The sequence below is a fragment of the Phascolarctos cinereus genome, unplaced genomic scaffold, assembly GCF_003287225.1.
Source record: "Phascolarctos cinereus isolate Bilbo 61053 unplaced genomic scaffold, phaCin_HiC Scaffold_4;HRSCAF=312, whole genome shotgun sequence".
NCBI lineage: Eukaryota > Metazoa > Chordata > Mammalia > Diprotodontia > Phascolarctidae > Phascolarctos > Phascolarctos cinereus.
Window position 1 is genome coordinate 373,017,193 of NW_027555847.1, and position 14,838 is coordinate 373,032,030.

The 14,838-nt window shown below is 37.3% G+C and overlaps 1 protein-coding gene across 1 annotated transcript in view; it reads left to right on the plus strand.

Annotated features, from left to right (window-relative positions):
• The window catches only part of MYO5B (myosin VB), a 536,371-nt gene that overhangs the window by 252,759 nt on the left and 268,774 nt on the right, over positions 1 to 14,838 (plus strand). The window contains exon 5 of the mRNA XM_020972319.2: positions 13,043 to 13,199. Coding sequence (XP_020827978.1) covers positions 13,043 to 13,199 — 157 coding nt within the window. The remainder of the gene's footprint in view (positions 1 to 13,042; positions 13,200 to 14,838) is intronic.

Sequence of the window (14,838 nt, forward strand, 5' to 3'; positions counted from 1 at the left end):
TCTATAGTCATATGAAAAAATGCTCTAAATCGTTATTGATTAGAGAAATGCAAATCAAAACAACTCTGAGGTACACACACACCTATCAGATTGGCCAACATGACAAAACAGGAAAATGATAAATGTTGGAGAGATGTGGGAAAATTGGAACGCTAATACATTGTTGGTGGAGTTGTGAAATGATCCAACCATTTTGAAGAACAATTTGGAACTATGCCCAAAGGGCTACAAAAATGTGCATACCCTTTGATCCAGCAATAGCACTTCTAGGGCTATATGCCAAAGAGAGGAAACAAATGGGAAAAGGACCCACTTGTACAAAAATGTACATAGCAACTCTTTTTGTGGTGGCAAAGAATTGGAGATTGAGAGGATGCCCATCAATTGGGGAATGGCTGAGCAAGTTGTGGTATATGAATGTAATGGAATACTATTGTGCTATAAGAAATGATAAACAGGCTGACTTCAGAAAAACCTGGGAAGACTTATATGGTCTGATGCTGAGTGAAGTGAGCAGAACCAAGAGGACTTTGTACACAATAGCAGCCACATTATGCAATGACTAAGAATGTTAAACTTAACCCTTCACAGCAATACAAGGATCTAAGACATCTCCAGAGGCCTAGTGATGGAAGATGCTGTCCACATCCAAAGAAAGAACTATGGAAGTTGAATCGCTGTAATTTTTTTTCTCTTCTGTTGAGTTTTGTTTCCTCTTTCTGATGGTTCCTCCTATTGGTTTTAATTTTTACTTACAACTTCACTAATGTGAAAATATGTTTAATAGGAATGTAAATGTAAAACCTATATCAGATTGTGTGCCGTCTTGGGGAGGATGGTGGGGAGGAAGGCGGAGAAAAATTTTAAACTCAAAAAAAGCATATGAAAGTGATTGTTGACAAATCTAAATAAATTAATAAAAATTAAAAATATATATATATATATATATATATAAATTTTTTTATAATAAAGTCATTTATCTTGGCACTAATTTGGGTATGAATGTATTAGCCAAAATCTGCCAAATTACTTTTTGTCTGATAGGGAATCTTGGCTTAGCAGTTTGTGGTCTTGGGTTTATCAAACGTTATGGAACTATGCGATTGCTTCTGGGTCTTCTCTATTCCATTCAACTTTTCTATTTCTTTTAATAATTGATTGCTGGTATATAATATAGTTTGAGGTCTGGTAAGGTAAGGTGTCCTTCATCCCTCTTTTTAAAATTATTTCATTTTTCATTATTCATAATTTTCATTATTTTTCATTCATCACACATTTTTCATCATTTATTATTATTCAAAAGTCCTTCTGGACTTTCTTTTCTAGAATCTTCTATAATTTTGCATTATTTTGATATATCACTAAATCTGCATATTAGTTTAGGTAGTACTGTAATGTTTATTATATAGTCTCAGTGCAAAACTGAATATTGACCATCTGTCCACTTATTTGTCTTCCTTTATTTCTGTAATTGTTTTGTAATAGCATTTTTAGTCCTAAATGTGTTTTAAAAGGTTAATTCCCAGGGGCAGCTAGGTGGCACAGTGGATAGACTCTGGCTTTGGAGTCAGGAGGACCTGAGTTCAAATATGGCCTCAGACACTTGACACTTAGTAGCTCTGTGACCCTGGGCAAGTCACTTACCCCCGATTGCCTCACCAAAAAAAAAGACAAAAAAAAAAGTTAATTCTCAGTTATTTTATGTGTTCTGTAGGTTTTTTAATCATTGAATTTCCTTTTCTACCTCTTTTTGCTGGGTTTTGTTAATAATATATAAAAAGACTGGTGATTTTGTGGATTGATATTATCATTTCATATACTTCACCCCACTCCCATAGAATTCTCCCTTGAAACAACAAAGTATAATCAGGTATTGATAAATTTTGTAATAAAATATTGAAACAAGCTAAAACATTGGCCATAATTGTGTGTGTGTATATGTGCATGTGCGTGTGCGTGTGTGTGTGTGTATCTTCATTCCATACTTATAGCTCACTGTCTTTCTACTAAGAACAGTTGGTCTGTGTTAAATTTAATGTTTTGTTTTGTTTTGTTTTGTTTTTGCTTTTTGGTGAGGCAATCGGGGTTAAGTGACTTGGCCAGGGTCACACAGCTAGTAAGTATCAAGTGTCTGAAACTGGATTTGAACTTAGGTCCTCCTAATTCCAAGGCTGGGGCTCTATCCACTGCACCACCTAGCTGCCCCAATTTTAATATTTTTTTTCCTTGAATATTTGGGGTTTTCTGAGTGAATCATCATAACATTTGCAATTAGACATTATTTTATCTCCTCTTTTGCTCCTGATTATGCCCTCAGTTTCTTTTTTCTTATCTTATTGTTAAATGGCCATTTAAGTAGAATCTTGTAGAAGAGATTTTTGTATCAGGTGGGAGGTTGGGCTGGATAGCTGTAAAATTGTTCCTATTTTAAGATTCTGTGATTCATCGTGTTAAAATCTGATTTCTAGTTGCCTTTTACATTTTTGATGAAGCTACCCTAACATCTTAGAAGCCTAAGTGGAAATTTTCAACATCATTAATTTAACAACATTAAAGCCTATCATTTCAAATGTGTGGGTGCTTTACCTGAAAGATCAATTAATAAGGAGTTTGTCCTGTTTTCCCTGGAAAACTTAACAGTTATAATCTTGGTGTTAACCAGTGTTTCAAATACATACATGTCTGTCTGTGTCTTTCTGTCTCTTCATCTATATATCCTGAATAAATAAAAAAAATTATCTTTGTAAAGAATAACTAGCAGATTCTTGAATTAAAACTTCCAGTCTTTTTAAATTTTAATTTGTGTCCTTCATTTCAAATAAAATGTTCTGTGCTGATTAGAAAATATTAGCCATAAATAATATTATTAAACTGTACTTGAATTTCTACAAGCACAGAGTACTAGTATTCATTAATATATGTAATATGGTCAGTCAGTCAACAAGCATTTATTAAGCACCTACTATGTGTCTGGCACTGTGCTTAGCTCTGGGAAGACAAAGAAAGGCACTCACAGTCTAATAGAGAAACAACATGAAAACAACTATGTACAAAGTACAGACAGAATGAGCTGGAGCTGACCACAGAGGGAAGGCATTGATGTTAAGAAGGACTGGGAAGACTTCTTACACAAGGTAGGACCTTAATTGAAACTTGAAGAAAGCCAAGCAAACTAGGAGATGGAGATGAGTAAGAACATGACATATATAGACTGGGTGCAACCAGCAAAAACTTGCAGAATCAAGAGATACCAGGCCAAACATCAATGAGACCAGTATTATTGGATTGCATGGTGTGTGAAGGGGAATAAGCTGTAAGAAGAGTGGGAAAGTAGGAAGGGCCCAAGTAATGAAGAGCTTTAAAAGGCAAACAGAAGATTTTATATTTGATACTTGGAGTGATAGGAACCACTGGGCTTTACTGAATAGTGTAGTGATGAGGTCAGACCTGAACGTTAGGAAGATCAAAGTGACAGCTGAGTTGGGGATGAATTGGAGTGGGGAGAGACATGGGGCAGGGAGACCAAGCAGCAGGTTATCGTAACAGTCCCAGGCCAGGGATGGGGAACCTGCAGCTTCGAGGCCATATGTGGCCCTCTAGGTCCTCCAGTGTGGCCCTCTGACTGAATCCTTAGGATTTGTTCTGTGAAGTTTGGATTCAGTCAAAGGGCCATCCTTGAGGCTGAAGGTTCCCCACCCTTGGACTCCAGGCATTAAGTTGTGCAATTGTGAAATTTCTGGTCTTTAGCCTTAATACGGATAAACTTACATTTACATCTTGAATTTAGACACAGAGTTTCCCAAACTTATTTGGCCTGTTGTCCCCTTTAAAAAAAATTATTCAAGTCCTGCCCCCCCCCAAATCTACTTTCTTTAACCCTTTAATAGTTTTTTAAAATTTGCGTCATTTCAAAAATATATATAAAATATATTTTTTAAAAATGATGCATCTTAAATTTAATAATGTATTGTAAATTTGTGGGGTTTTTTCCTGCATCAAAATTTTGATGATGCAATATTGCATCATGTAACCATATAGTATCTGGTTGCAAACAAGTCATTACGCACACACGTTCCTGCCAATGCATGCTGGACTTTCTGACCATACACGACATGCTTGCCTGTCGACACTTGCTTGTTAAGACCTATTGGCAGATCTGACCACTGATTGGTTATACCTTATATTTTGTGTGTTTATTTGGAGAATAATGTAATCATTATGACTTTAACTCTGTTACACAACAGATGAAACATGTGCGAATGGTTTTTCAAAAGTTTCTTCTCTTCTTTCCTTAACCTTCCACTGCCCCCTTATTTTTATTCAAAGCCCCCCCAGTTGCACCCAAAGTCAATTGGTCCAGTGCCCTCCAGGGGGGTAGTATTGCCTATTTTAGGGACTTATGAATACAGCATAAAAAAATTATAGTAGTCTACATTACCTACTTGGTGAACTGTAAGAAGAAAGTATCTCTGAGCTAAAGTATCAGTTGACTGTGAATCCAAGGGGAAGAATCATAAACAGCATTTTAGTAATAGTTACAGCTGAGAAGAAACAGACTGGCATTATGTGGCAAAGCCTAATGCTGACTTGCCTCTTAAGCTACATCTGTGCCCTCAAAGAGCAATCACTATGAATTCAAATTAAGGTAGGAAGGATTAATCAAACACCTAATGTCATCAATGCTGTTTTCTTGGGTACAAAATAACTAGAAAGCATGATCCTTGACCTTGAAGAACACTAGCAACTAATCATACGCACAAGCATAAATATAGCTAACATACATAAATACTCTGCAAACAATAGCTACCATTATTGTTACATAGATGAAATATAGCCTACGCGTCTAAAGTTATGTTTCTGTGTATGTATGTGTAGCTATAGCTGTATAAATATGTATAGGCACACACATAAATATATTTACATGTGCATTTATAAAGTAAAAATATTATCAATTATTGACCACACTCCAGATTTTATATAGTCCAGACTGAAGTACAGATGAAGGGATGTGCCCTATATTTGGACTAATATAGTATACGTGATAAAATTCAATGCTCAAGGTACAGTTGATATATTCCTGTACTTAGAATTGGGAATGACTTGGTTTAAATCCTGCCTCTGAAATATGTTCATTGTGTGATTGTGAGCAGACCATTGTACTTCTCTCAGACTCAGTTTCACTAGCCTGTAAAAAAGAGATTATAAAACTAGTAGTAGCTTTCCTCATAGACCTGATGTGAGGCTCAAATGAAGTAACCTCTATAAAGTGCTTTGCCAACTTTAAAATATTATATAAATGTCAGTTAATGCAGTCAATTAGTAGTATTAATATATTGGTTAACCGATATCCAGAAACACAGAAAAAAATTATTCCTCATGTTCATCTTTACCCAGACTCACTGAATTCAGTGTTCTTGTTCAGTCATTTTCAGCGTGTCCAAATCTTCATGATCCCATTTGTGGCTTTCTTGTCAGAGATAGTGGAGTGATTGCCATTTCTTTCTCCATCTCATTTCACAGATGAGGAAACTGAAGCCAACAAGGCTAAGTGACTTGCTCACAGTCACACAGCCAGCAGGTGGCTAAGGCCAGATTTAAACTCAGGGTGATGAGTCTTTCACTTCATTATCATCATCATCATTATTATTATTCCAACTTCTTATTATAAGATAGCTGACTCATTAGACATTAGCTGAAAAATAAAGTTAATGTGGAGATGAGCCATGGCCTGACTATATAACACGTACTTACTCTCTGCTTGCATATTTGCAGATCATCCAATGTACTCTTTCATTTCATAGATGAGGAAGTGAAGGTGGTCTTTCTCTATAGACAATGTCCTAAGCCATAGTCTAGATGAGGAAACCACTGTGAGATGGCACACATCAGTAGTTTGTACTAGTGCAGTGTTTCCTACCCAAACTATATGATGCACCGTTATCAAGAGTTCTACATTTTTCACCAGAGCTCTCTAGGACATTCAGAGCCCCAAAAAGGAAATACTTGCCATCTTTCTTGAAAGGATAAGGGTGGGAGGTAGGGGTCGATGATATGAGTGGAAGACCCAAGAGCCTGAGGGAAAAGCAGAACAGGATATAGAGTTAAGGAAGAGCAAAAGAAGAAGTTGTTTTAAAAAATAAATAGGCTTTTGGGGGCAGCTAGGTGGTGCCGTGGATAGAGCATCAGCCCTGGAGTCAAGAGGACCTGAGTTCAAATTTGATGTCAGACTAGATACTTACTAACTGTGTGACCTTGGGCAAGTCACTTAACCCCAATTGCCTCACCAAAAAAAAAAAAATAGGCTTTAATATTAGGACTAGGTCAGTAAAAGTTTGCAGATAAATAAAAGTCTAGGGCAGTCAGGATTGTTTGAGAGTCAGTAGACTGGAGCTGTAGTCTTGGATCTATGAACTGTGTGACCTTGGACAAGACACTTATCCTTTTGGCCCCTCCCTTGTCTTGTATATCGTGGAATCTTAGACTTGTAAGGTTCTTTTCAGCTCAGACAGTATGTGATTCTGTGACCACATGAGGAATGGAAATGGTTCCCCTTGGGAACAGCAAGCCAGTGGAAGAGATTAGTTTTGCTATTACCTGTATCATACTGCACCTAAGAGGTTTATAAATAGAAAAGAAGAATCACTATGAAGCTGAAGTGGAAAAATGACACTATTAGCTATAATAAGGGCTCTTCTGCAGCCTGTGTTGTCTGTATTTCTCAGTGTCAGAATAGTTTTCCATTTGATACAGTTTGCAATGAAGGCATAGAAGAGTAACCCTTGCCAATTGTTGCAAGTCTTCAGGAATACTGATCTGCATTTGAATATCCTTCCAAAGAGAAAGGATCATGGGGAATGACGATGACAATTGAGAACAATTGAATGACACTTGAATGCCAATTGAGGCAATTGAGAATGACAATGCAGGGTATAAAGAGCTAGGGACAGCCTGCAGCAAAATGTGCAAAATGTCTACTGTCAATGTTTGTTTTCAGTGCCTGCCCACTTTCCCTTTCTATACTACTTCCTTCCTACCACCCAGACTTGATGTTCTCTTTATCCCTGGTGTACTATTCATGATGCCCATCAGAGTTCCCAATCCAGGATTCCTCAGCCTTTGCACTTTCTCATGCTCTTACTCTATGTAGGAGGCTCTTCTCTCTTCTGCTGGTGACCCTCTGATGTACACATACATCAGCTGCCTTTGTTCTCTCTTGGCTGTGGTGTTGGAAAGTTTTTCATAGAATCTGAGATTTAGAAACTAATAGTCATCCACTCTATACCCCCTCCTAATGCAGGAGACTGGTTGTATAAAATCCCCCAAAGTGGTCATCCAACTTCTGAACACTTCAGTAACAGGGAATATACTACTAGTTGACAAAGGAGTTTGTTTCATTGGGTTGGACAGATCTAATTGTTATCCGTTTCTATAGGATTGATCACCCACCTCTTGATTCTCTCTAGGTTTTCAGGCCGCTGTCTCTTGGTTCTCTTTCTATCTGACTGCTCCATTTTAGTCTCCTTTACTGCATCTTCATTCAGGTCACACCCTCTCACAGGGCCTTCTCCTGGGCCCTCCTTTCTTCCCCCTCTATACTATTTCTCTTGGGGAATCTCATCAGCTCCCATTGATTCACTTATCTTCTCTGTGCTGGTGATTCTCAAATCTGCTTATCCAGTCCTAACCTTTCTGTGGACCTCCAGTATCCCATCTCCAGCTGCTTTGAACTGGATGTATTATAGACATCTTAAAATCAACATGTCTAAAACTGAATCTATTATCTTTCCCACCCAAAACCCTCCCCCCTTCACCACAGTTCTCCAGGCTGGCAACATCATCCTTGAATCCTCACTCTCTCTCTTCTCCTGTATCTAAACTATTGCCAAGGCATATTGAACTCAACTTTGCATCATCTCTCAAATACATCCCCTTTTCCTTTCTTATACTACCATGACCCTAGTCTGGGCCCTTGTAGCCTCATATTTGTACTATTATGACTATTACAATAGCCTGCTGGTGGGTCTACCTACCACATACCTGTCTCTACTGCATTCTGTCCTCTATTCAGCTTCCAAAAGATTTTCCTAAAGCGTAGGAATGACCATGTCACCTCTCTACTCTGTTCTGCTAGGAGTGGCTCCCTATCACCTTCAGGGTGACATAAAGTCCTTTGATTGGTGTTTAAAGTCCTTCAGAACCTTGCCCCTCCCTCCCTTCTAGTCTTCTTAGACCTTTCACCCCCAACACAGAGACACTGGCCTCCTTGATATTCTTCATTCAAGAGACTCCATTTCTCTGCTCTGTGCATTTTTGCTGGCTTCCCTACACTTGCAATGTTCTCCCTCCTCATCTGTGCCTCCTGGCTTCTCTCAAATCCTAGATAAAATCTCACTTTCTACAACAAGCCTTTCCCAATCTCTGTTAATCCTAGTGCCTTTTCTCCATTGGTTATTTCCAATTTTTTCCTGTATATAGCTTGTTTTGTACATAGTTGTGTACATGTTATCTGCTCCATTTGATTGTGAGCTCTTCAAAGGCAGGGACTGTCATTTGTCTTTCTTTGTACCCCCTGCACTTATCACAGTGCCTGGCACATAGAAGGAATTTAATGAATGCTTTTTGACTGATGATATATTGAATTAAAATTTATCTCTTTGTAATTTCCACTAGTAATATTAGGTCTGCCCTCTGGAGCAACATAGAAGAAGTCTAATCCTTCTTCCACAAGACAGCATTCAGCAATTTGCAGATATAAGCTAATTTACAATAAACTGCTAATACCAGCTAAATATAGTAACTTCCTAGACCATTCATGTTTGTAGTCTCCTAAACCAGAGACGTCAAACACATCTCCCCTCCCCCCACCCCAGATTAAAATGCTGTTGGGAAATACTTAACAAAATAAATATAAGTGCAGTAGGACATTGATAATGTAAATGTGTGATTTTCTAAGTCAGTATGCAGTTTTGCAGTGGGCAAGAATTCTTATGTAGAATTTAAATTTTGAGTTTGACATCACTGTCCCAAACAATAAAATGAGGAAGACCTGGGTTCTTTAGGACAGAATTTTGAATTGTCCATAGTCATTCCTGGAATGTGCTTCTTGATATACAAATAGAAATATAGTTCATCTTGTTTATACCAGGAAAATTCTTCATCCCAGACTGATCTATTCTCCCTTCTGACTCTTAATGGCTGTTTATAACCTGAGTTTTAAGTTATGGGCAAAGGTCAAGATGGAAAATAGGAGTCCATGATTGTTGCTTTAGATAAAATATATTTACTAATCTTGGTCCTCGAAAAGAGATGATGAGACAACCTTTGCTCCTCTTAGTAGAAGGAGGGAGGAGAATGAAGGGGGTGGCAATGGGTATGGAATACTGTATATGCATTGTCAGACTTGGTCTGATGCCAGTTTTGTTTCTTTGTTACAAGGGACACCAATTACAGCTCCTGGTGGCAGGGTAATATTGAGAAATGATTGTCATTTTTTTAAAAAGTGTCAATAAAACTTGAAAGGAAACAGGAGGAGGACAAAGGATACCAATGAAAAGAGAAAGTGGCATTGGAAAGTTAGTTTTCTGGCTGATCTAGTCTTGTGATAGAAATTTTAAAACCAAGAGATGATTATGATTCTATCTAACCCTTGTTATTAGATTCAGAAAGAAGTTCCAGGGTTTGCCATGGATTTTCCATTTAACAGTTAAATTATTTGATTAGGTATTACCTTACTCGTCCATCTGTAAAATGGTAGGATGAGGTGGTAATTTGAAAACAGCTATATTAGTGTTTCATATTCTTCAGAAAAACATCCAGACTATTGCGTTTTTGGACTTTTGTTGTGATAATTTCCCATTTGTCTTTGGTGATTAGGAGATTAGAATATTTTCATGATCACACATCAATCACAAATTTTTTTTTAAAGAAAGAATTGGATTTAAAAAAAAATACACTGAACATTTAACTCAACTGAACATGAATTAATCATTTTCTATCCTTCACAAACCACTTCAAGATAAACATCAATTATCATACTACTAGACTGAAAAAACTCTGATTATTTAGATTTTCCACTTGTCTGAATCTTTGAAAATAGGAACTTATTGTATCAGTAATGATGATTTATATCTACCTTCACCCAAGCCCATTAATTAAGTATAACTTGAAATCTAAAAGGATCACAACTGAAAGTAACTTTCATGCATCCTCAATGATTATAGTCCTCAAATGATTATAGTCTGCTTGAGGGCAGGGACAATGGTTTTACTCAGCTTTCTCTCTCTCATTCCCCAATGTCTAGCAGGGTAATCTGAATGCAGACATTCAATCCAAAATTAAACAATATGTGTTTATTCTTGATGATAATTTTGGTAAGCTTTCATTTAAAAAAATCAACCCTTTTCCCATAATTTTTTCTTTTAAAAATAATTTCTTATCCATATAAATAGTGTTGAGCATCAGTACAATCAATTAAATTCACTTCACAGTTCTTGACAATTAAATGAAATACATTTAAAAGTCATAACAACTAATTTCTTAAAATGTCATAACAATTTCATTCCTTAGTTGTTTTTTTTTTAAGTTTTCTGGTAATTTTTCTCCTTTCCTTTTCTTTCCCGTCCTCTCTTTCCCTTGTAAAATCAGAGATTTAGACTATATGGTCTCTCAGGCCTCTTTTAGCTCTAAATGTTCTGAATTTAGGGGTCATCTAATTTGTTGCCTTTAAGAATAGTAAATAGAATCTTGTTGTGTATAACTTGGAGTATACTGGCCTTCTTCCTGTTTCTTACCCATAACATTGCATCCTCCATCGCCATGCCTTCGCACTATCTCCCATGTCTGAAATGTACTTTCTCTTCATATCTGCCTCTTAGAATCCCTCATTGCCTTCAAAATTAGCTTAAATGCCACCTTCAACATGAAGCCTATACAATTTGCTCCGCCCCCACAGCTGCTAGTGCCCTTCTCCATATTACCTTACATTTTTGTTGTTATTTTTACTTATGGATGTACGTTTTCTATCTCTTCCCGAAGGTCTGTTGAGGACAGGAGCTTTTTTGTTTCTGTCATTATATCCCCAATATTTAGCACAATGCCTGGTACATAATAGCTGTTTAGAAAATGTTTGTTGTTCTATTGTGTACCTCACCTCCCTCCCCATGATAGACAGATCATAGGTTGATTTTTTTTTAGGCAGTTGGGGTTAAGCGACTTGCCCAGGGTCACACAGCTAGTAAGTGTCAAGTGTTTGGTCTAAGGCCGGATTTGAACTCAGGTACTTCTGACTTCAGGGCCGGTGCCACCTAGCTGCCCCCAGATGATAGATTGATAGAAAAAGAGAGTGGGAGAGCTGTGTAGATATAGATATGGCATATATCTATATTTGTGTTGATGTGCACATATACACATGCATATGTATGCATATGCATGTATAATCTATATATATACACAAAGCTTACTTATTACTACCTATTTGAAAACAAACAAACAAAAAACCTTAGGAGTTATGCCTTTAGCATTCAGCATTAACACAGCAAAAACTAGAATCAAAGAATTTGTTCAACATATATGTCTTGTGTCTATACAATGTTCTGTGCTCAACCTGGGAAAAAATAAAGGTAAATAAGACATAATCCCTGCCCTCATGAAGCTCCCCTAGTAAACTGGAAGGAGACCTCAGAGATTAAGCCTCAGATATGGAATAATTGAAAGAATGCTAGATTTGGAGTCAGAGTGCATGAATTTGAATCCTAATTCTGCTAAAATGTAACCCTGGGCAGGACACTTAACTTCTCTGATCCTAAGTTAATTTATCTGTAAGATGAGGAATTGGACTAAATGATCTCTGAGATTCCTTCCTTTGTACTCTAAGACCATCATTAGTACAACCTAATCTTACAGATGAAGAAACCAAGTCCCCAAAAGAGATAGTAACATTTTTTTTGTGACTTTGAGCTATTAAAAGGCAGAATTTAGGTTTGTACCCATATATTCAAACTCCATCCTTTGGTTTTTCCAGTTGATTTCTAGTTGATTCCTAGAGATGAGCAAAATGCTTTGTGACATTCATTCATCTGACAAACACTAAGCATTCCCTAGGCAGTATGCATTTTGAGGGTGAGAGCTCTTATCTAAACTCTTTATTGTGTATCCCAAAAGTCCTTTTTGGATATCCTGCATTTCCCTCAAAGCCCAGGATAACACCCTGTGTTTAGTAGGGGCTTAACATATTGTTTGCGTTAATGGGCTCAGTTCTGTCAAGATGTTCTTCCTTCTGTTCACCCTAAATCACTCATTTCGTTTTATCTTGTTCTTCTCCAGTATCTGTACTATATGGAGATAAAGATCAACATGTTACTTATTGGGACTTTTCATTCACGTATTCAATTCAACAGACATTTATAGAACACCTAGTGAATGCTCACAGAATGTGTTAGATTATGGAATATTGTGGGGGACATAAAAGAAGAGGAAAATAACTTTGCACCTTCGATGAAAGTGCAAGAGGTTTTGGAGAGAGCCATCTGACAACTAGTAAGCAAAAATCAGTATGAGGTAATATAGCCTAAACTATAAAACAAATAAATGCTTAGGGGATGAAATTAATGACTTGATCCATGTAGTGTGTAATCAATTGGGGAAGACTTCTTGGTGTAGGTAAATATTGTGCTAGTCCTTAAAGGTAGTCAGATACAATTTTCTTGTAACATCAGCTATTGGGCACTGCATACAGATCCTCAGTGAATGCTATTCACTGATGGATTTAACTTTCTTTCTTCTTAGGCTTTAATGGGGGAGCAATAAAGAGAAAGGCAACAGTACTGCTTTTAGGTGCTCAAAACACCCTTGAAACAATTCTCTTTTATTTGGGCAGATCTGGGGGAATTTGATTTTGAGCTAATCATGCTGCTTAAACTCACCAAAGACATGGGGGAGAGGCCACAAGCCAGATTTAAGGTCTTAAAAACAGATCCTCTTGACAGATAATGTGTGCTTTAAATGGCAGGCAATTGACCAACACCATTTTTCCTTGACTTTGCAGAGATGAAAAGAACCAGTCCATCATAGTAAGTGGTGAGTCAGGAGCCGGAAAGACAGTGTCAGCTAAATATGCCATGCGATATTTTGCTACAGTTGGGGGGTCTGCCAGTGAAACCAACATTGAAGAAAAAGTCCTTGCATCCAGCCCCATCATGGAGGTAAAGAGTTCTGAATCTTTCTTGTCTTTCTATCTTTTCTGTTTTCTTCTCCAGCAGCATGGCTTTCAATTATTATTCAATTATTACATGACTGATCACAAGAATCCGTGGAATATGCCAGCATTTCTTATTTTCAAGCCATCTGATGATTAAAAGACATCCATGAACACACAGAAAAATGTCTCTCATGAAATAACTTATAGTAAAACAGATCAGATAGTATACGCTTAGTAAATCCTTATTTCCTTACCTTGCTTGTCCCCCACATACCAGGGATGTGTAGTGTGTATTCCTTGTAAAGACATTAGGTATTAGCCTTGAAGTAAATAATGGAATGTTAGATTTGGAGAGGAACCTTATAGGTCATCAACTCCAGGGATTGTTAATTTTCTTTGCATCATGTACATATTCCTTTGGCTGTTTCGTGAGGTCTAGGGATCCCTTCTCAGAATATGTTTTTAAAAGCATGAAATAAGATACATAGGATTATAAAGGAAATCAATTATATTGAAATATAGTATCAAAACAAATTCATTTACTCCAGGTTAAGAACCCCTAGTCAAGTCCAACTCCTCAATTTGAAAGATGAGGAAACTGCAACTGAGAAAAGTGGCTTAACAAGTCCTGAATAATGAGAAGTATCCCTCCTCCCCACTCCATCTCCTGGATACTTATTGAGTTCTTTCTCATGTGAAAACCCATTCTCATTTTACTGGAGTACGGTAATGAAAGAAAGAAGCAAATTGATGTCACCAGGAGATGTGGAGAGTGGAGGGGAACCCATTTTTATCTTGAAAGGCTGTATTCTTAAAATCTGTAGCTTCCATTAGTTTCAGCTCAGACGTTTCCTACTACATGAGGCCTTTTGCCATTGATCCATACCCCACTCCAGTTTCTAGGGCTTCTTCCCCCTAAAAAATGCTTCATATTTATTCTCTATGTATTTTGTGTATATTTATACCTTTATGTATTATTTTGCCTTAATAGAATGTAAATTCCATAAGAGCTAGGATTGTTTCATTTTTCTGTATGTTATCTCTAGCACTTAACCCAGTGCCTGGTACATAGTGGGATGTGTGGTCACTGTATGGTGTCGTGTCACTGTAAAGAGGCAGCACAGGTTATTTCACTCCTTCATGCCTCTGGATACCAGGATATGATTATGCATATTTCCCATATCCAGTGTCTGAGTTCCCCAAACACAGGAGAACATGGAGCTGCAGGGATATTCTTTGGTGGTGGGAGGGAGCAGTGCCCAGAGATGCATCTTGCGATAGTGCACCAACCATTTATTCATCTCTCTTAAAGGATATCTTTGAGAGAATTATGATCTATAAATACACTACTCAGAGATCATCAATACAGACATGAAGTAAATGAAGTTCTTTAGGGCTGGAGGACATGGAGGTGCAAGGGAATCTAAAGAGGATGAGACATGATGAGAGAAAAAAGAACAGAGATGCAGAGAGATTAAAAAAAAACCCAACACAAAATGAAAGCTGTGTGTTTCGATTCCATTCTTCCCAAGCTTTTTCTTTTTGCTTACTGCTTCCTAAATTCTACTCCACTGGCCCTGTTTATCTCTGTCAAGGAAGTTGAGAGTCACATTTGATGTTTGTGCGCATGAACACACACACAC